General features: G+C 33.4%; 1 protein-coding gene across 1 annotated transcript in view; it reads left to right on the top strand.

The window, feature by feature from the left end:
* The window catches only part of ssp3 (short spindle 3), a 49,699-nt gene extending 33,631 nt beyond the window's left edge, over positions 1-16,068 (top strand). Inside the window, exons 16-19 of the mRNA XM_011499286.1 lie at positions 498-975; positions 5,303-5,485; positions 14,462-14,635; positions 15,954-16,068. Of these exons, the coding sequence (XP_011497588.1) occupies positions 498-975; positions 5,303-5,485; positions 14,462-14,635; positions 15,954-16,034 (916 nt within the window). The 3' untranslated portion in view covers positions 16,035-16,068. The remainder of the gene's footprint in view (positions 1-497; positions 976-5,302; positions 5,486-14,461; positions 14,636-15,953) is intronic.
* The last annotated feature ends 4,886 nt before the right edge of the window (positions 16,069-20,954 follow it).

The raw sequence follows: 20,954 nt of genomic DNA, 5'->3' as shown, positions 1-20,954 counted from the left end.
GAGCTCTCCGGCGAGCTGTGGAGCTTTATACCAATGGCCAATGTATTTATTGTACACGCTGATTTGGAAATGTCGAGTATGATGCTGATATCCGATTTTTCACTTATTCTAGTTCGATCGATTCGTTGTCAAATTTCGATCACAAATCTATTTCAGTGCTTATAATTGAAAATTCATTGCATTCACGCGACGTGCTTTCTTTCCTTCCCACGACGACAGTAACTGTCGATTTATTTCAATACGTCCCCATCCACATCCCCCTTCGCTTTACCTCGCCAACTCCGAAAACCCGAAACAATGGACAAAATTATGGGAAATACATGTTGCTTGATTATTGCAAGTGCCAAATGTCGTACACAATACGTTTGTAATGTCGCTAGCTTATATCCACTGCCAAAGTGCGACGAATGAAAATGACTTTTAATTTATAAGAACTGATGATGCAGTTTTGAGCAGTTGGTAGTGGTGGCCCATTTGACAAGTGATTTTGTTCACAGGTACCTGATGACGAGCGGCCTCGTAGACAGGGTGAGCAGACATAGCCGGGCGATGATCGAGTCCGACTTCCTGTTAGAGCAGGATCGCGATTGCCCGCTGTTAGTAGCCTCGTACGACCTTCTCGCCCGGGTCTGTGGCCAGCTTCGGCGAACCTCGCCGACTTCGAACTGCTCTTCACACGAAAATTCGTCGGTCGCCTCGGCCGAGACATCCGAGAGCGCCGCGGCCTCGAACTGCGTCGAGCCGTCGACCGCCCAAGCTCACTTGATTCAGCTCCTGAGTTCGAGCGAGGCTGCCGGTGTTGTCGGGGCCCTCTATGCGGTTATCGCCCTAGCCTCCATACCAAATCAGAAGACCGTGTCCGCGACTTCGCCCACTCCCAATCAGTCAGGGCCGCCACTCAGCGTCAAAAGCTTGGCCTGGAACGGCCTTCGATTGCTGAGAAACGTCGCCGAACTTGATCTGCAGAAGCTCCAGGTAAGCGGAACTGTTCTCTCATGGTTGATTAAGCTTCCTTGCTGCATTTTTTTTTTGGTTAATTCTAAATAATGATATTAGTATATTGTTGTTGTTGTTGTTGTTGTTAATATTGATGTTGTTGTTGTTATTATTGCTGCTGCTACTGCTGCTGCTGCTGATATTATTATCGATATTTTATAATATTAAAGTCAGTATATAAGTATTGATGCCGGTTATAAAGGTTATTGAAAATAAATTAAATGACAAATCAAAGGTATATTAAGTGATTTCTCTCATTTTGTGAACTTTATATTCATATGCTGAATGTTGCAAATGAAAAGTAATATGAAATTTACAATTTTCAGCAAATTATTGATATATACACGTTACAGTAGCGGCATTATTATTAATATGAACTAAGTAGTATTGAAAATAATAACAATGACATTGAGGTAGCTCTCGTTCAAGAGGAAAGTTTAAAATAAAATGTTTTTACGAAGAAACATTATTCACTCAGCTATTTACGAAGTAGCAAAGTGAACTTAGAACTTGTATTTTAAAACAAAAATTGAACTCGTCATGAGAGTTTATTCGTATAAAGTTATTTCTTGATTGCAACAAGATACTTTCAAAACTTGGCTAATTAATTAGATAAGATTAATTCAGTGCAATTTAATTGCTACATTGATGGATGCATATTTTTATATTTCCCGACGTTGCCATTAATATTATTTGTATTCAAGATCCTCGTACAACAGAATTCTCAATCATTAAATACACACAAATATATCCAATAAATTATCAGGCAATATTAGAAGAATATTGTTATTAAATAATTTATTATTTAAGGAATGAATGATGTCGATTTTACGGAACGAATGAGAAATTTTCCAATCATACTTTTCTTAAATTCATAATTATAATTCAGAATTATTGTTAAAATTCATTCCTTAAACAATTTAATAATTAATGGAATTATTAAATTAAGGCCAGAATAGTGATTGCAGAGTGGCGAATTTTGTTCCGCCCACCATTACGAGTCCAATCCAACATCCCATCTAAGATTCTAAGATATGCGCCTTCACGAGTATGAGAATAATTCCAGCTCGATACTAACGTCTCTGCGTAACATCCATTACGCTGTAATAGTTATATTCTCGAAGCGAAGGGGCCCCTGCAAAGTAATCACTCCCGCTCGTTTAAATATTGAATAATTCATTATCGAGTTCTGCAAAAAAAAGAGAGAGAGAAAAAAAGAAAAAAGAAGAAAAAGAAAAATCGACCTCTGTTTTTACCGCTTGCCTCATATAATCCGTTGGCAGCTACGGGTGACTTCCTTCCTCCCCCATACCGCCCCACCCATGGCGATCAAAACTTTGCGAAGATCCGTAAAAAGGGAGGGATCATTTAATAAGTGATCGACCGACAGTAGCACAAAGCGATCACGGGCGCCAAAGGGAATGGTTAATAAGCATCTTCGGGAACAAACCGCGACTGCAGGACTCCCGCGGGAGCCATTCCCCCTGTAAATACGCCGGCCGCATGAGAGACCCGGACATTCAATTCGCGGGGACCCCCAACCGCGACATCTCAATCATCCCCTGGTCCCCACTAGCTAGTATGCACCTGAGGACGCCCCTTTTTACGAGCAAAGAGAGATGACGGTGGAGGGAAGGAGCGCAGGCCGTTATCGAAATATCATTTGACGGCGACATCTGCCCCCGCGTTACTTAGCCCGATGACCTCCTCAATTATTCATGCTCGTATTCTGATCTGCTGCCTCGGTTATGATGATCGATCTTTTCTTTTTTTTAGGGACTTGATTAAAAGCACTCCATGCTTTTGGCTCATAATAAACGTACTCGGAGAGCAGGACCTTTTTCGTAATGTCCACCAAATCTTTTGATACAACGATCGAATTCGTCGAAAGTTGAATCAAATATCGTTGATTCACATGTCAGTTTCAAATTTCACTCAAGAATTTATCAACACTCTTATATCCTCGTTTCTTTTACTATCTACAAATTATTAATTTAAAGAGAGAAAAATTAATAAATCTAACAAAAAACCGTCTGTATCATAATAACATTGCATACTTTGTATAATATTTCCTAAGAATTCCAGCTTCGTTCTCCATTTGTACAGCATAAAAATTAAAAAAAGACGTGGTTGATCTTATGACTGAGCTACAATAACATTTTACTTTGGATTAAAACGTTTATATTATTTAACGCTGCTGATAATGATAAGCCCTAAGTAAAATGTGGGATAATGAAGTACTAATATATGATTCTATCCCATAATCCAACGAATATGAGAGTGTTAATCGAGGCACGTGAGCTCCGGGTAACTATAAAGCTGTATAAGCAGGGTTAAGAAGACACATTGGAGGAGATTGCCAATAACGTAAAGCGAGCTCGACAAATCCCTAAAAATTCAAAAGATTATACACTATTATAAATATCGTAAATAACATACATATAATGGCGAAAGGGACTTGTAACGCCTAAGCCTGTAATATTGTTTATAACGCAATAAAAGTAATAGTCCAAGTTTTGTTATCTTTAATTGAGCATCATTCGTTTCCATGCTCAAAGGCTTGCTCAAAGGGTAAGAGGTCTCTCTTAATTACTCTCTCTATCTATCTATCTATCTATCTATCTATCTATCTATCTATCTATCTATCTATCTATCTATCTATCTATCTATCTATCTATCTATCTATCTATCTATCTATCTATCTATCTATCTATCTATCTATCTATCTATCTATCTATCTATCTATCTATCTATCTATCTATCTATCTATCTATCTATCTATCTATCTATCAATCTGTATAGTCGGATAATTACGTCCGATAGACACGAGCTCGATTTGCTGATGTAAAAAAGAAACGCTACTATTGTCGGCTCTCGCACCCGTCTTCGGTCCGCTTTCCGCGTTAGTCAATTAAGGAATTAGGATCGTTTCGCAGACGACGCCTGACACGGCCGACGAACCCCTTTTCCGCGGGTGTCCTGCGCACATAGATGTACCGTGGCTTGACGTACCCGTCCAAAGCTTTCCGCACATTTCACCGCTCCGATCCAATCGACACCCATTTAAGTTTAGAAACTTTTTTGGGAATTTTTTTGTCGCCGCCAATGAGTTAAGCTGGAAATAGTCTGGAAATAGCTAGAAACAGACGGAACATTGAAAATTGAAGTTACGATTTCCTTACCACTACTGTTGCTGTTGCTGCTACTACTGCCCTCCGCACTTCGTTTTTTTTAAAATCTATGCGTAGGTTAACATATTATACGTCAATGACTTAATTCCTCCTTACGAAAATGAGACCGTATGCTCTAATAATTTTATCATGCTTTATTATAGTTTTACTTGTATGATGATTGGTTGTTTTTATCGTTATATAAGCCTTGAGGAGCAAGTAACAGAGATCCCTTAAATACTTTTGCTAATTAACATTTCTCCATTTGCTTTATTTAAAAAAAAATACACGTAATCTCATTTTGCATATGTGATTTATTATTCCTTTGATGCTTCTTCTACTAAAATACATTACATGTTCTGCAAATATGGGATAAATCAAGCGAGTCGATCGTCTAATTAAACATTCTGTAACTATTTGGAGAATGCAAGCAGGTTTCGGGTAATATTTATCAACGTATTAATGTATGGTTGCTTAGTAAAAAAGAAATATTATATTTAGCTTCATATTACGCGCCTAATCAAAACATCTTGCGGGTAAATTTTAAGTTTAACTGTAAATTAATAGCTTTACATTCCTAAGCAAACATGAAAATGAAAGTTTTAATGGTTTCGTTTAATTGATTATTATGTATATTCCGAGATTCAAAGCATTATTCACATTATTTCTATCCTAAGCCAAAATTCAATTTCTTTTTTTTAACCCGAACGTGTATTATGAATAGTCATTTTTTCCCTTGTATTGGTAAATAGGATTTACATTCAATTAAGAGTACGAACTTTTAAAATTGAAAAGAAACTTCTCATCGCCGCTACTACCGATTAACATACATAAAATACATAACATAAAATACATTATTTATGCGCGCGTACATATATATACACACATGCACGCACGCACGCACATACACGCATACGTGAACATGCTTATATTAGAAGGATAATTGTTAACTGTGCAAGAAAAGTGACACCTTTTAAAGCATCCGTTTTACATCTGTTTCGTCAATGGGCCGTCATTGAATCTTCTCAGTGAAGCCATTAAACGAAAACAGAAGGTAACGCAGTTGCATTATAATCATAAAGCAATGAAAATGTTGTCAAGATTAAAAGAATCAAGCCTCCGCTTATTCGTTGCAGAATCTCCTAGGTGCCGAAGGGACGAATTTACAATGGCGACTAATAGCCAGCCACCTTATCACGAGATTATCGCGGGATGTGCCGGACAAGCCGGAAGTCATCCAAGGAGTGAACAGTATGGTCCTGCTCAATGAGCTCTTCATCGTTCTCGGCTACTTTGCCGTCAACAATCCTGAGAATCAGGTACGTACAGGTGCTCCTTAGACTTGCCGCGCCAAATTGGCGATAGGTAAAAGTCGCTGCCGACAATGTAATTTAAATGGTCGAAGTGAATGATTGCGAATGAAAGACATAGGAATCATGAGAACATCATTGATAATCTTCAGTCACTTGATAATAAAGATTTTATAAAATGTGTATATGTGTGTGTTTTGATTTTAATCGATTAATAGGCAACTACTTGTACACTTCGACAAATTAGACAATCACGCTGGCAGACATTGTACACAGGAGCTATTTAACGCGATCCAGTCGAGAGTCAATATAATTTTCAAATAGCGTTGGTAATTTTTACGTCTCGGACATCGAGGTGAAGCGAAATGGGCGGCTGCGACGTTAAAGCGAGGAACATTGCCGTTCGCATTGTGGTTTCATTGATAAAGAGCAGACGCGATGTCGTACAAAACGGGTCGCCGTCGTTGAGGCTCGAGCCAAGCAAAAGGAATCGGGCAAAATCGGCGGCCGCTGCCGCGTGACTCACCCGACGATCTCTCGCTTCTGACCCTCTCGCTTTTTTCCATTCCTTTCTTTTTACCCGGAGCGCCGGCGGCTGCGTTCTAATCTCGACGGAGGCGCAGCTCTTGAATTCCGGAGGCCTCCCCGATTTTCGTTGTACGGCATATAGGCGACGGCCACGGGTTTCAATATATCCCTCTCGCTCTTTCCTTTTATTCGTTTCCGCCCGAAGGAGACTTGAGTTTATCGTCCGGCTGGAAAAAATTTATCGAGCGCCAGGCGGAACGAAGAGATCCCGAGGATTCAGGTATCCGGCCGTTGGGACGAGACATTTGCCAAACACTAAAATACTTAATTAGGTTGTAAATTCTTGCATCCGAACAAATCTACGCCCCGCTAATTACGTTCATTTTTATTCTTGCGATATCGGTTTCGCGAGATATTGGCATTGGCCATTGGTCGCTCGAGTCGCGCGAGCTTCTTTTAATCGAGAGACTACGATAGCTCACTGAACGCAAAAGACCGAAATATTGATGTTCCAAGATTTTGTACAATCGCGTTATGTTTATCACTAAATTGATTTCACTTCGCGATGATTAGGATCGAAAAACCCTTGGCAGGAAATTTGTGAAAATTTACAATATCCTGGATGCAGGCCGATTAATTTATATTATTTTGTCTTTGCACACGTTTCAAACAAAGCGTATACCTCTTTAGATCTACATTAATGTCGTCGATTATTGTCAAAAATTCATATTTGTAAATCATTATTTAATGAGAGAAAACGTATTATTCGAAATACATCATTGAATTGACATTGAATCATTAAACCGTAATACTAAGATATTAATTAGTTGACCAATAATCCGGCTTAGGATGACCTTCGGAGTATTATAATATAAACTCTGTTGATTTAATTATTTATTTATACAAAAAAAAATAAAATAAAAATAAATTGGAGAAAAAAAGTATAGGACCAACGAAATGTAAACGTAATTCGATCTAGCGAAATAAATCTCTATTTTCACGGATTAACATATATTTGAGCGTATGTGCTAGCCAGAATTATTAATGAGGTGATGCTGCCAAGCGGATTTAGATTTGAAAATTTGTAAATTAGCAAGAGAAGTAGCCAATATAAACAGGAAGTTCAGCATTGGTCTTAACGGGATGAAATTCCTTTTTTTCCGTTAAATTATGTAACATCTTTTTTCACAAAATATCTCATTCTCCATATCTTTCATGTATCTCATTATATTCATTTACTAAGTTTACGCGAGTAGACTTTGCTTTTCATCGCTGAATTATTTTATTAATTATCTTATTATATTAATACATTGTGCTTAGAGTAATGCTTACGAGCCTCGTTATATGTTGATTGAACGAATATCAAAATTATACGAATAATTTCGATGTTGTTATTTCGAATAAAGCTCGAATATATACATGATAGAACAGCGAATTTTACCTGTATAATTTTAACCGTATACGTTTCTATATTTAAAGTTTGTTTATATCTAGGATGAGTCTTTTTCAGTGATATTAATATTTTAATTTAATGTAGCAAAAAGTGAAGTAAGTCGAAATTTGTTTTTAATTAGGTATTCTCAATTTTGAGAAACCTCTGCATAACAAATATATGAAATTTAAAGTTTTATAATGTGCCCATAAAATTTTATTGTTAAAAAATAGTTATCTGTTCATAATTTGCTTTTTTAATCAATTTTATTTAATCACTGGTATACTATAACATATTTTTACTTATTTTTATAAAAATCATCGAATCATACATTATTTGCACACTTGTATTTATTATAATTGCAATATTGTTTTAGGAAACGATTCGAATATTAACTGATTCATCTTTAAATAATACAGATGAAAATTTTTCACTCGATATTTAATAATCTTCGACAAAATTTCGCATAAGATTACCTCGTCTGATATATCCTTTTCATTATCTTGATCATTAACTTGACATTATTTGACTTACATTTAATATACGTTATAAATACTAAATAGTTTATAAAAAAATTTAATATTTTAGTAATCCTGTTAAGAAATTTTCTACATTAACAAACGGTGCATATGTTCCACTAATCCGTTTGGTTATATTTCGCGACTGTTGGAGAAAAATGATTGAGAGCGAATTTCAATACTAAGTCATGTGTGGCACTACGTATTCCAATAATAACAAACAATAGAGGAGCGGAGTAAGCCATTACGACCAATCGTTTTCGACTTTTAGGCGCATTCCGCACATTGAACATCTAATTTGTTGATTTGCATCATCAAGCGCGTACGCAACCGACAAATATCAGAACGAGGCACGATGGAATACGAAAAACAAGAAGCTTGAAGTAAATGCACAAGGAGGCATGTCACGATATGATATAAATAACTTATAAGCAAAATTTTTTCCTCCATGCCGGCGAAAAACCGTCTCGGAAATTCTGCTTTATCTCTTATCAATGGCGTCTCATAATTCATCTGCCGAAGAAACCTACCGACTAATGCGTCGACTTTTGAGATTTTGGACAGAATGTCGAAGAGCGGCGTGAGCAAATAACACGAGGACAGAGGCGCGATCGTCTCTATTTTTTTTACTCCTCGCTTGAGTCGTAGTCGTCGTCGCCGTCGTCGTCGTCGTTGTCGTTCGCCTCCTCGGCTTCTATATCTCCTTTTTCTCTTCCTTTTCGTGCCTTTAGCGCCTGTCGGTCGGTCAACTCGCGAGAGCCGCCCGCGTCTTATCGCGTCGGACCGTTTGTCGCTCGGGATTTTTATGCAAAGCAGGTGGGGCCGGGGGTCCTTGGGTGACGCGAAGAGAGCAAGAGGCGGAGGGAAGCTGCGAAGATATTGGAGAACACGTTGAGACCGAAGACGCGGGCCGCGACTTTCAAAGTGACACCGCGCATCGCGGCCTTCAAGGGCACGCTATGCAAAAACGCAAATGACAATGACGGCGTGGGACGGGGTGGGCTGGCAGCCAAGAGGGACGATTATGCCACTTGCATGGACTTTGGCTAATGACGCTTTCGAAAAAATCCAAGAGGCATTTTGATTTTGCATACCATTGCGCAAAAAAAAAGTATGGAAGCCTAACATTGTTTGAAAATGTGTTCATCGATTATCAATGCATTGAAAACTTCTCGTGCTTACGAAGTGCACGCTTTATTAAAATATTTCGGGGAATTTATTTTTCTATATTTACTTATTTATTTATTGTCTTATCGAATCTATTTAACTAGATGCATTAAGATCTGCAAGCACGTTCGCTCATAATGATTTTACTTTCAAAAAAAAAAAAATCAGCTCGTAGGAAATTGATGTAAAAGTATAACTATGACAAACGATGACAAGACTACCTATATGTATGCATTAGAAATTTTACTTTTATTTATGAGAAAAAACGATAAACGATTCAAATCAATAATACTTGTTTTGCAAGTCTCGTGATCGAAGTTGAAATACCCAACTCAATTAAACAGTACATTACAAGTTTGCTTAATTTAATGAAGCGAGAGTGTAGTGAATTGCATTCACAATCAGCTGCAACATATTGTCGCCGTATGTCCTTCGATTCAACTCAGGCGAACATTGAAAAGTGGACCGTAGGCATCGGCGCCTTCCATCAATGAACCGGAAATTCCAGACCGTGTAGCACACGCGGGGCCCGAGCCTTTTTACATTTCACGCCCTCCTCATCCCAGCCGGCGGACACGAAAATCCCTCGCTATTGAAAACTCGGTGCGCAAGCGCGGAAACATGAAAAAGGAGCGAACAAGCCGTTAGACACAACACACTCAGCGCGGACCTCCCCATCGACAAGCTCCCTCCATATACAGGGCCCGAGATATATTTACTCGCGACATATATTCCCTCCTCTCTCATCCCGTTCCTATCCCATAACTTTCTTGAGTGCATCCCGGCGCCCCGTGCCCTCACTCTTAAAAGCCTCTCCCGTCTTTTTTTTTGTCCCGGCCGACGAGCCTGCAATTTATCTTCTGGCAAGGTAACTGTACCGGTGACAAGAATCCTCATGGCTGACACGTGAGAAGTGAGCTCCTTGCATCGACGCTTGTTTTCTTTAACTTCTTAACGGCATTTTCTCGCTCAGTTTGCCACCGCGAAATTGTTTTATCATATTTGAGAAATTTTGGTTTCCGAGTTACTCCGCGGACGAGCTTACTAGGCTAGTTTGTTACGGTGACTATTGGTAGAGAGTCGAGATTGAAAGCTACTACAGCAGCTGAAGCAAAGTATATGCATTTTGTTGTATTTGGAATAAAAATCGTGTGCGGCAATCAAAGATTTCTGAGAAAAAACGCTGGTAATTTTCAAGTTATTACGCAATTATCTAGTCATCATTACTTGCATTACCATTTATAATATCATTACAACATGAAAATGTATTTTTAAAGTTTCACATTTACCTATACTTTTAATGGGCGGGAAAATCTTAAAAATGATTGTGCAACACTTCATAAAGAAAAGTATTGTGCAAATTATCATTATGCGGAATAATCGATTGCTAAAATATGTATTTTAATAATACATGGTTATCATAGTGTACCTATTATTACAAACTAATGTCGTAAGTTTTGTTAAATAAAGTAGTTAAAGCTTTTGTAAAATATATTCATTGGTGAAATCAATTCTGTATTTAGTAAAATTTCATGCAGTAAGGCATACTGTAATGTCTGCTACACATACATAACATTTCTTTTTTCTTTATTTTCATTATAATGCTCGTGGATTTTAATTACATTCGTCTATAATATTTTAAAGAAATAGATACTAGAATGTCCCCTTAATCCATAAATATGATTTTATTGCTTTAATCGTTTGTATGCATTAGATATTTTAAGCCTTACGTAGATTGAAAAATAAAATTATGTAGTTTTATAAAAATAATTAATACGTATGTATTTTTGTAAGCATAAAAAATCAAACAAATACAAAATTCGCTTATTATTAAACATAAGATGCATATGAAAATATTGTACTATTCAGAATTTTCATAGCGTAGATATAATTTTATATATAATGGTAATATTGAAATTTTTTAAATTACCGTGTATCTGCAAACTTTAAAATGTATATTAGCATGCTAGAAATCGAGAGGTCATATTTTATTTTCGAGTAAAATATATTTAAATGAAAGAAACTTATATATAGAAATTAATGACATATATATTATAATAAAATTGTTGTAGTAATAAAAATTTTTTAAACAAAAAATAGCCATAAATTAAATAATTAGACATATGATAAGATTAGCTGGGCAAAAGTGTTCCGTACATTAGAATTACAAAGAAAAATAAAAATGAATCGTTTAAAATATAGATAGAGAACTTTATTAAATGCAAACTAAGCTCTCAGCTGTGGAAGAAGAGCTCATTCAATCGATTCTGTCGATGTTTACGTAAATATTTAAATCGAGTAAAAGACTCCCGCAATTCTAATAATGACAAAATGACAATTCTTTGGCCTTTGCTATACAATCCATCGATTATTAACATAACAATTGATAAATTATATTATGTATACTTAAAATCAGTGTTCTCATTTAATGTATGGAGGTAAGTCAATGATGCATTCATACGCCCTTAAATTTCTTAAACGGAAGTAGTAAAAATAGATGTATAAGTGTAGTTAACAAAAGTTATTGGCATAACATTTGTTCTTTCATAATAATTCAGAATAAACTTGAAATTAGTATTATATTTCTTAAATATTTCTCAAATTATTTATATAAGTTAGAAGAGTGTACAAGGAATATACAATTTTATAGAGAAATATTCACTTATACAAGAATATAAATAGTATTATTTTCAAAATATAATATATAATGCACTTTAAATTAAAGTTGACGGTGCGAATGCGAAAATAAAAAGCAATTACAAGGTATCTGAAATGCAATCAATTAATTTTCACCAATAAAGCCACTAATGAAACAATCATTCAAAATCGATTAACGACTTCAAAGTTAAATATATTATTAGTATTTAGCGTTTAACAATGAAAAAACGAAGGAGAAAATCGTGTTGCCGAAACGAGATTCCATATAAATTAAATTTCGTGTGTCAAAAGTAATGCAAAAATTTCTCGCTATTTAATTTGCGAATAAAACGCTAATGGAAAATTATCGTAAGTTCTCATTTGCTTTTATTATTAGAAAGCTAATGCATGTAAATTTTTCCTGAATGTGTTATATTCAATTGACGTTTGTCACATAACGGATTGTAACACTTTAAAATGTAACTATCCATGATACATCTGTACTTTCTGCCTCGCTTTTACTAAAATCTTCTTTTCCAAATACTATTAATTTTCGCTAGCGTAGTTATATATTTTTCAGACTTCTTTAAGCGTTCATAATTTTCGAATTTCAAGCGAAATCGTTGATGAAATTTCGAATTTATTGATTATGAATTTTGTATGGTCTAAGTACAGTTATCGCTCAACACTTAAGCGGACTATTTTAATATCATCTAATCAAAAGTCATTTAAGCGGATCAATGGGGAACAACTATCTATTTAGCTTCCGTTTTTAAAGAATTTCGATGTAACAAGCAGTGTAAACAGCAGCATCTTTGTCAATCGTAAACTTCCATTAAGTACTCTATATCCCAGCAATAAAAAAGACCAAAGCAATCGAATTATCGACCCAAATGTTTTAGTTGTCCTTCGGAAATTTTTGAACGAGAATTGTACACCAGTTTAACCGGCTCTAAACAGGCAAACTCTGTTACGCAATTAGCATTAGCCATCCGTCCGTTTACATAGACACGAATCAGCATAGACAAACGGCACGAGCATTGACTTCCTTCAACAAGACGAATCCTCATTGTCGTCCACAGTACTCGTCGCAGCTGCTCGCACGTGCACTTGTTCCTGGAGGCGCAGGTGGCCGTCACTTCCGGTTCACCTGTGCACTTTCTCACGGGACGCGAGTTATCACTCGGCGGATCCACGGCGTAGCCTCGTCACATGCAGGCGGAAAAGAATTTTCCGGTGCTTAGTTTAGTGTGATTCCAAAGGCTTCGGGATGCTCCGATGCTCTGCGAGATGAGCGGAGCTGGTCGATTGGAAATTATAACGATTCGCGACAAGCCGTTGGACAGCAGACGTCTCGCTCTTTCGTGCAGTATTTGACGTATTGCGAGGGAGAGTAGGCAGAAAGAAAAAACAGTAGTATCGCGTGTTATGCAAAGTCAACGACTTTTATTAACGATCCTTGCTTACGATAACACTTCGGGCTTCGGCTATTACGCGAAGTCATGCGTGAAACGATTATGAATTCTTTCGCATTACGACGACCTGAATTATAGCTAATATTCTAAAGATTATATGTATACTTTTAAAGTTATACTTTTTCTCTTATGTAAGAAACTTAGTACTCGATGGAATCTCTTACTGGATAACGGTGTTTGTTCTTTATTGAAAAAGTTGATCATATAATAGTTGTAAGCAAACAACTGTGTAGCTTATTATCAAATAGAGGCTGTATAAAAAGATAAAGTAGACTGTAATACTTTTAAAACGATAAATAAACTATATTAAGTATTAAAGTTACAAAGATTTGCAAAAAACATGACGTATTTGATGAGTTGATTAGATTATTTGTTGTTCTTTTAATTAAGTCCAGTTTTGTTTATATTAATTTTGAATATTGAATATCCAGTTTTAGACTTATATTGACTTCTATTCCTACACGAGATGGGGGAGGGGGCGCTAGGTTTTCGAATTATGCGGCTGTTATAATCTTAGTCTTTTTATGTATTAGCTTTACCTGACGTACAGACCGGTTGGTTGTTCAATCGCACTACATATCTCACGTAGCCTTGACAAGGGCTTACATTAAAGTCTCATAATTCAGATAATACTGTAGAAAACTTGGCGCGAGCTGAGTATTTGAAATATAATATTTAATAAACGAGGCTTTCGATCGTTATGAATTGATCTTGAGATTTTATAATTGCTACTACAAGACAATCCTTTTTTTATTATTTTTTTGTTTTTATTAAAAACGTCGCACAGTTAGTAGTTTTATAAACCATAATATTACTTTATAAATGCCTGGAAAATAATATAATCCTACTCATGTATTCTAAAATCTATTCTAAAATATATTCTAAAATTAAAAAAAATTCTTACCTATGCTATTATATATATATTAATATATTAATATATTTATATATATATATATATATATATATATATATATATATATACACATATATATATATAATATATTGATGCTTTGAATTATTGATTTAGAAGATGAACAAAATTTAATTAATAAAAGCTAAAATATGTAGTTGTATAAATAGATGATTATTATTATTCATATTTTGATGCGATATCTTGTAATAAAGTTAACTTTACTTTATTTGATTTCAATTCACTATTAAGAAACATTCACCATCATAAAATGCGTTCAAAAACATTGCCAAATGCAATTTCAATCTTCAATTTCAGCTGGTACTGCATTCAGCGGGTGCAGGTCCAAGTGTCCTGCAGCAGCTTTGTACCCTCCCATTTCCATTTTACGGAGATCCACGACTGGCTTCTTTCACCCTGCCAACACTTCTGGCCGCGATCCACGAAAATGCCGAGGCTGCCGCTATTCTTTCTTGTGAAATGTCATACCAGGTAAGCAATAGTTTTTTGCTTAATTAGTTGGTATATTATATTTTTGTAGCATATCGTCGATAGCTCCCTTAAAGTGAAATAATTAAACTCCAGTAACAAGGGAGTTTTCTGTTTGTGCAGAATCATCCAAGCATTTTTTGACATAAATGTGTAATTTAAGCGAATAATCTAGATTGCATATGGAGCCCAGTTTAGTAGCCATATATTTATTATTTGAATGAGAAAGACCTCTTTCCTCTAGATAAACGTAAGACAATTCGAATTTTTGAAATATTTCAATTACATCGCATTTGTAATTTCTCTGCATATGCATCTTTGGTCTGAAAAATATATATGTTAAAAAGTATTTTACGTTAGTGTTTAATTATTTTCCAATTTATTACTTGTACATTTTAAATTAATAAAAAAATTAATTTCTTTAATATTTTTTTTCATTGCAATATATATAATCATGTTCATCGAAGCTACTTTTATCATCCTAAGTATTGAAAGCTATGAAATATTCAAATTTAATAAATTTCAAAAGATTTTCGATTTAAATAGATTTAGAAGCTAATATAACATCTTTTGACCTTTTAAGCTTTAATTATGCAGAACCTTTAACAAAGAAAAACTCGGAAAAAGTTCCTTTTTATATTTGATTCTTTAAAGTAAAACTTGATATCTATATTAAAATTCTCAAAATGAGAAAAAAAAGTTTAAATAAATTCTTTCTTCAATCTTTTTATTGATTTACAAAGAAAATACTAAATTCTATTTATTTGAATTTAAATTTTTAATATCAAAAACGCGATCGATATGCATGGTCCCTTTAAATAGATCAATCTGTAATAATTAATTTAAATTAAATTCTCAAAAAAAAAAATCAACTATTTTTAATTACAATACTCTCCAGCAATAATATAAGATTTTTATGAATTTTCTTTTAGTTAAAAACTATTTTAACTCCAGAATAGTAACTTCAAACGTCCTAAGGTTTGAACGAAATACGAAGACTATTGAAAATTGTTGATTAAAATAAATTAATTCTTACAGTTAAGAGAAAAGTTATGTGTCAACATCAATCTCAAATGAGCAATAAAAAAATTCCTTTCAATGCTTCCATTAAAAGTCGTCAAAATTTATAATATTCTTTTTAACACTTTTATAAAAAAATATCACCTCGATTAAAAATCAATATCATGCTTTTTAAGATAAAATTTCCAGGCACGCATAAGTGTTAATATTAAACAAAACTAAAAAATTTTATGTAATGTTATTTAAATTCATCAAGAAATAATTATATCTTTATCTACTGGTTTTTTCTTTATCTTCATAGCTCCTCAAGGAATATCAAGGCTCGGAACAGGGTAAACTGAATCCACTGGTGCGTCTTCTTAAAACTTCGTCTAGCTCGTAATTTTACAGTTCGAAACTTTAATTACTTCCTTATTTGAATGTAGATGTACGAAATGTCGCTTAGTTGACAATTATACTTATGCAAAGTATATTTACTTTGTTTTTTTTACTCTATTGTTCATCGATAGTCGTTTTATATTACGCATAAATTTTAGTATAGCGAGTTTTACGATTCATAAGGGAGTCTTTTACATTTTCTCTGTCAAAACTATATAATTTTTCATGAAATGAATTATTCTTTTAATTGAATGATAAAATGGCTTTATTTAAACCTACGGTTTAACTATAATTTTATACGAACTAATGTAACTATTGTTGTTTAAGCTCTTTTATGTTTAATTATCAAATAAGTAAATAAATTTTATAATGATATATAAAAGAATCGATGGAATCATTACATAAGAATCTAGAATAAATAAAAGACTTCCATGTGCAATGAGCTGAAAGTGCTTCACTATCCACGTTACCAACAAAAAATAGTCAAAATCGTATTTAGCAAAATTGTTTCCTCGTAATATTTTCTTTTCAATTTTTTTATTTTTATTAAATTTCATAATAATTAAAGTGTTTGTGTTTGGAGTTTTTATAAATATGCGATTAGTATGCGATAGAGAATTGGCCTTTCCTACGAAAAGAGACTTACTATAGTTACTATAAGATATTTCATTAATAATAAATTACTGTCAAACTCAGGAATTTTTATAATAATAAAATAATAATAATAATAAAGATATTAATAATAATATTTAAAAAAAAGTAATAATAATCAATATATTAATAATATTATTTAAAAATAATAATAATAATGAAAAATTATTACGAATATTTATCTCGTGAAAAACGGTGCTAATTAAATTAGGCTGTTATGAACTACGTAATGAATCTTTTTTCCTAGCCAATTGAATTAAATTTAATTTATATACAAGATATAGCCAAATTATATTATAAATATAATTGTTCACAAATGTATTTCATGTTTCTATACGTCATAAGGATTTTGTGTCCTACGCATTTATTACATGATAAGTCAACGACTTATGCAAAATAAAGTATCAAATATCATAGGCTTGACAATAACCAATGCATTTCTATTAATTGACATAAATACATAAATACAAAATAAAAAGAAAATATATATATATTAGTTAACCGTAGATACTAGTGAAATAAGCGACTCGACAAATAAATCGATGTCATTCGGCTGAAGAAGCCGTACGGCGTGCGATGTCCTGTCAATGCAATCATATACTAATGTGTTTAGGAGGTGATGAGTTCGATACTTTGGTTTGTTTTTTTTTTGTTTTGTTATTGTCAATTTAGCAATCATTTCGCATCCAGTTAAGTATAACAAATGTTTATAATAAAATATTTTTCATAATATCTTACAGTTGCTATTATATAATGTAATATAAAATTAATTATATTAGCTGTGAATATAAGTCGTGTGTCTCATGATGTCTCAAAAAACGTGATTTAGGAATTATGGTTCTGGTGTTATTTTCTTATTTACTGCATTTTAATTAATTTTCTGCTGGATGAAAAATGTGTTAAAATTTTTATTTTAATTTGCTTAAAGCAATTTTTAATGTCAGTATATGAAGCATAATGTTTTTCAATGCTAATACATAGAGAATATTTTATTAGAGGTAAATTTTTTTTTTTAAATAATATGAATAATAAATTGTCTTGTAGATAAATAGAAATCAGCGTAGTAAAAAGTAATCTAATCAGCATATTTCAAGTCGCAGGTAAAATATTTATTGAAAAGATTTGTAAGCGTAGCAATATTATTACTGAGTAATAATATTAATAATAATAGTACTAATTGTAAGGACAATTTATTATATATATTATTGTTTAATTGAAAGCAAAAAGACATTTTCATCGATAAAATACCGCTAGTCCTTAGATGTCTAACAAAGAAAATTATTTATCTTGTTAATCGTATAGAATTAATAACACCAAATTTTATCTTCTAATAATGTAAGAATACTGTGGTAATTTATGTATAAAAATATGGCAATACTGGTATCTCTATCGTATTTTAATGATAAAAATGAAATTTTGTTGGTAAATTTAAAAAATTGCAATTTATCCGTCGGAATAATATATGAAGAAAAATATATTTCTGTAAATAATTATCGGTAGAGAGACGGAAAATATCAGTATATATGCGATTGTCAAACTTGTTTTAAACTATTAAGAATTTATCGAGTAATACCGTATTTTTTTATGTCTTGTCGAATAAACGATATTTATAAACATTCTATAATAAATATATGTACGCATTGTAACAAAATAAATTATCGATTATTAAGTAGTGATTTAAATAACGATTATTATAAATACTATGCTACACTAGTGATATATTAATATATTTACTTGTGAACTAAAGTATTTCTGAAAAGTAAATAAAAGCTTTTAATTTGTTTTTATTGCTAAGTAAACATTAGTTTTTTTTATTTTATAAAATTACCGCAGCACTTACTATCAGCGAACAAAGTAAGGTTTATTATTATTAGTTATTATTTTGCTCAATCTATAAAAATTATCAATTTTTCCGTAAACCAACTAATTAACTAATTTGTAATTTAATTTAATTAGAACATAATATTAACTATAGGACGATACATTATTTATATATGCTCGAAGCAAAATATATAATGGTTTTTTTATTTACAATTAACAATGTAATATTGTTTGATAAATCGATTTTAAATCGACGATTTTCGCAAAAATTATAATGTCGTTTGGTTTAAATGAAAAATATTATTTTAATACCTTATTGTAGTTAGCTTACAATTTCATTAAAAAATATAGATGAAATATGCAAATATTGTTTGTTTTTTTTTAAATCGCCTCACAGTCTTTTTCCCCATTAATACTTTCACGTGGAGTGACATGCATTAACAATATGCCTTAATTAAAATATTCATTTATGTCCTCTCGAATACCTTCTATATGGGTAGTAGTAATGTTTTTTATTAGAAAACGTAATCATCTATAATGCACAATGTTTTTTAAGTGCAATGCAATTGTAATAATTTTACTAAATCTTACGAAGAACGATATAATATTTGGATAAACAGCAAAACAATGATTGCACTTCCGACATCGATCCAATCAACCACGACGTACGTGTTAGGTCGATTAAAGCACGCATCAATGCCATGTATAAAAGAATATTTACAAGAAAATAAGAGACAATATGTTAAGATTGAGAAACAAAAAAATGCGTAAAAAGTACTGGTTAAAAAAAGACATTACCAAGCGTGAACACACGTGGGCTCCGCTCGTGGATCGTTTGCGAGTCCATGTGCTCCTATAAATCGCTCCTTATCCCTCCCCGGGCCGACCATCCCTCAACCGGGCTTTAATTTCTCTTCAGCAGACCGATTTTCCAGCGCAGCCTCTCGATACCTCGCGGGCTGCCTTAATCACAAGTAAACGAAGGAGCAACTGCGCCTCGTTCGATTTGTGATAAGCTTCCGCATGAGCGGCGCCTTTTCTTTAAGAACGAATCGAGCAGCATTTAACCCGAACCGAGCACGAGGGTTCGACGAGCACCTGCTCCTCGAGATTTCGATATTCGGAGATAAGCGTATAAATTATCGAGAGGTCGTATTGTGGATTGGCAGGTAAAATGAGGAGGTCGCTTAAAAGTGTCGGTGCTCCGTACTAATTTTTGAATTTTACATACATCTCGAAGCAATGATATGAATACCGAGTGTGGAGCACGAGATATACCGGTACGAGTTCCGTTATATTCTTAAGCTCTGGACGATATCTATTTTAAATGTTCGGTGTAAGTTGCTGAAGTTGTTTATATCGTAGTGGCGCGCATTCGGGATGAACATTTATTTTCAAGTTCCCTCTCGCGCCTTCTCTCCTTCAAATTCTCTTCGTTTTCGGTGAAATATTTTTCCTGCTCTTTCTCACATTTTGCGCGAGCTGCTTTGATGCACTTTGGATATTTTCAGAGGCATTCAACGAATTCCCTTGAAATATTATATTATCGCTTCTGCCGAGTTCGCTTAATTGAATTCCCAGGCGCAGTTGATTTTCAATTTCTTTTGAAAAACATTTTTTTGGCTTTGACTGTATGACTTGGTTGTGATACCTTGATGGAATCGATGTAAGTTTGTTTATTTTAAGTCGATGAATCTCTTTAGTTTAAACTGATGATATTTTGTATTTTAATAGCGAAAGAAATTCGATTAATCGTAGGCCACCGACTGTTTTATTGTTTTATTTCGTGATACGGAGGAAGGAAAATAACGAATATCATTAAATTTATGATACAATTTTATTTTGAACAGTAGTGTTTCAAGTTTCCTAGTGTTTAATAAACGATCAGTCTATTATTCAGTACTAGATATTCATTCGATCTATGACTTATTACTGATTAGTCTTATTAAATGCGGTAAATTTTTTAGCGATATAAACCCGAATGTGCAAATGGAGATTGTAGACTTTAAAAATAAAAGAGTTTTTGTTAGATAAAAGTTTGCAAAACATCTAATTTACCGTTTAAAACAAAATTCTCTTGTTTGTGGAAAAAGGAGAGCCTCGTACACAATAAGAAGATTAATAATTAATAATGGCTATAGCAAAGCTTACATTCTTTGAAGCAAAGGAATACATTTTTCTTTATCATTCTCATACTATACTCTCAAATCTATTTCTCAAAATACACGATTAAGTAAACTTTAAAATATCTCTTTTTTATTTATTTATTTTTTGTTAAGATAAGACGTTTTAAAAATATAAAATAGCAGTTGATAAAGAAATGAAAGTTGTAGAATAGTTTATTTGTGGCAGGATCCAGCAGTAATCGCTGTCTGAAATTACTTATTATAGAATTGTTCGTATTGTCTTCGCTACAATTTAAGATATATTTGAAAAGTGAAATTTAATTAAA

The sequence above is a fragment of the Ceratosolen solmsi genome, unplaced genomic scaffold, assembly GCF_000503995.2.
Source record: "Ceratosolen solmsi marchali unplaced genomic scaffold, CerSol_1.0 scaffold10, whole genome shotgun sequence".
NCBI classification, from domain to species: domain Eukaryota; kingdom Metazoa; phylum Arthropoda; class Insecta; order Hymenoptera; family Agaonidae; genus Ceratosolen; species Ceratosolen solmsi.
The sequence above is the reverse complement of the archived record's forward strand: the minus strand, read 5'-3'. Positions and strand labels throughout refer to the sequence as shown.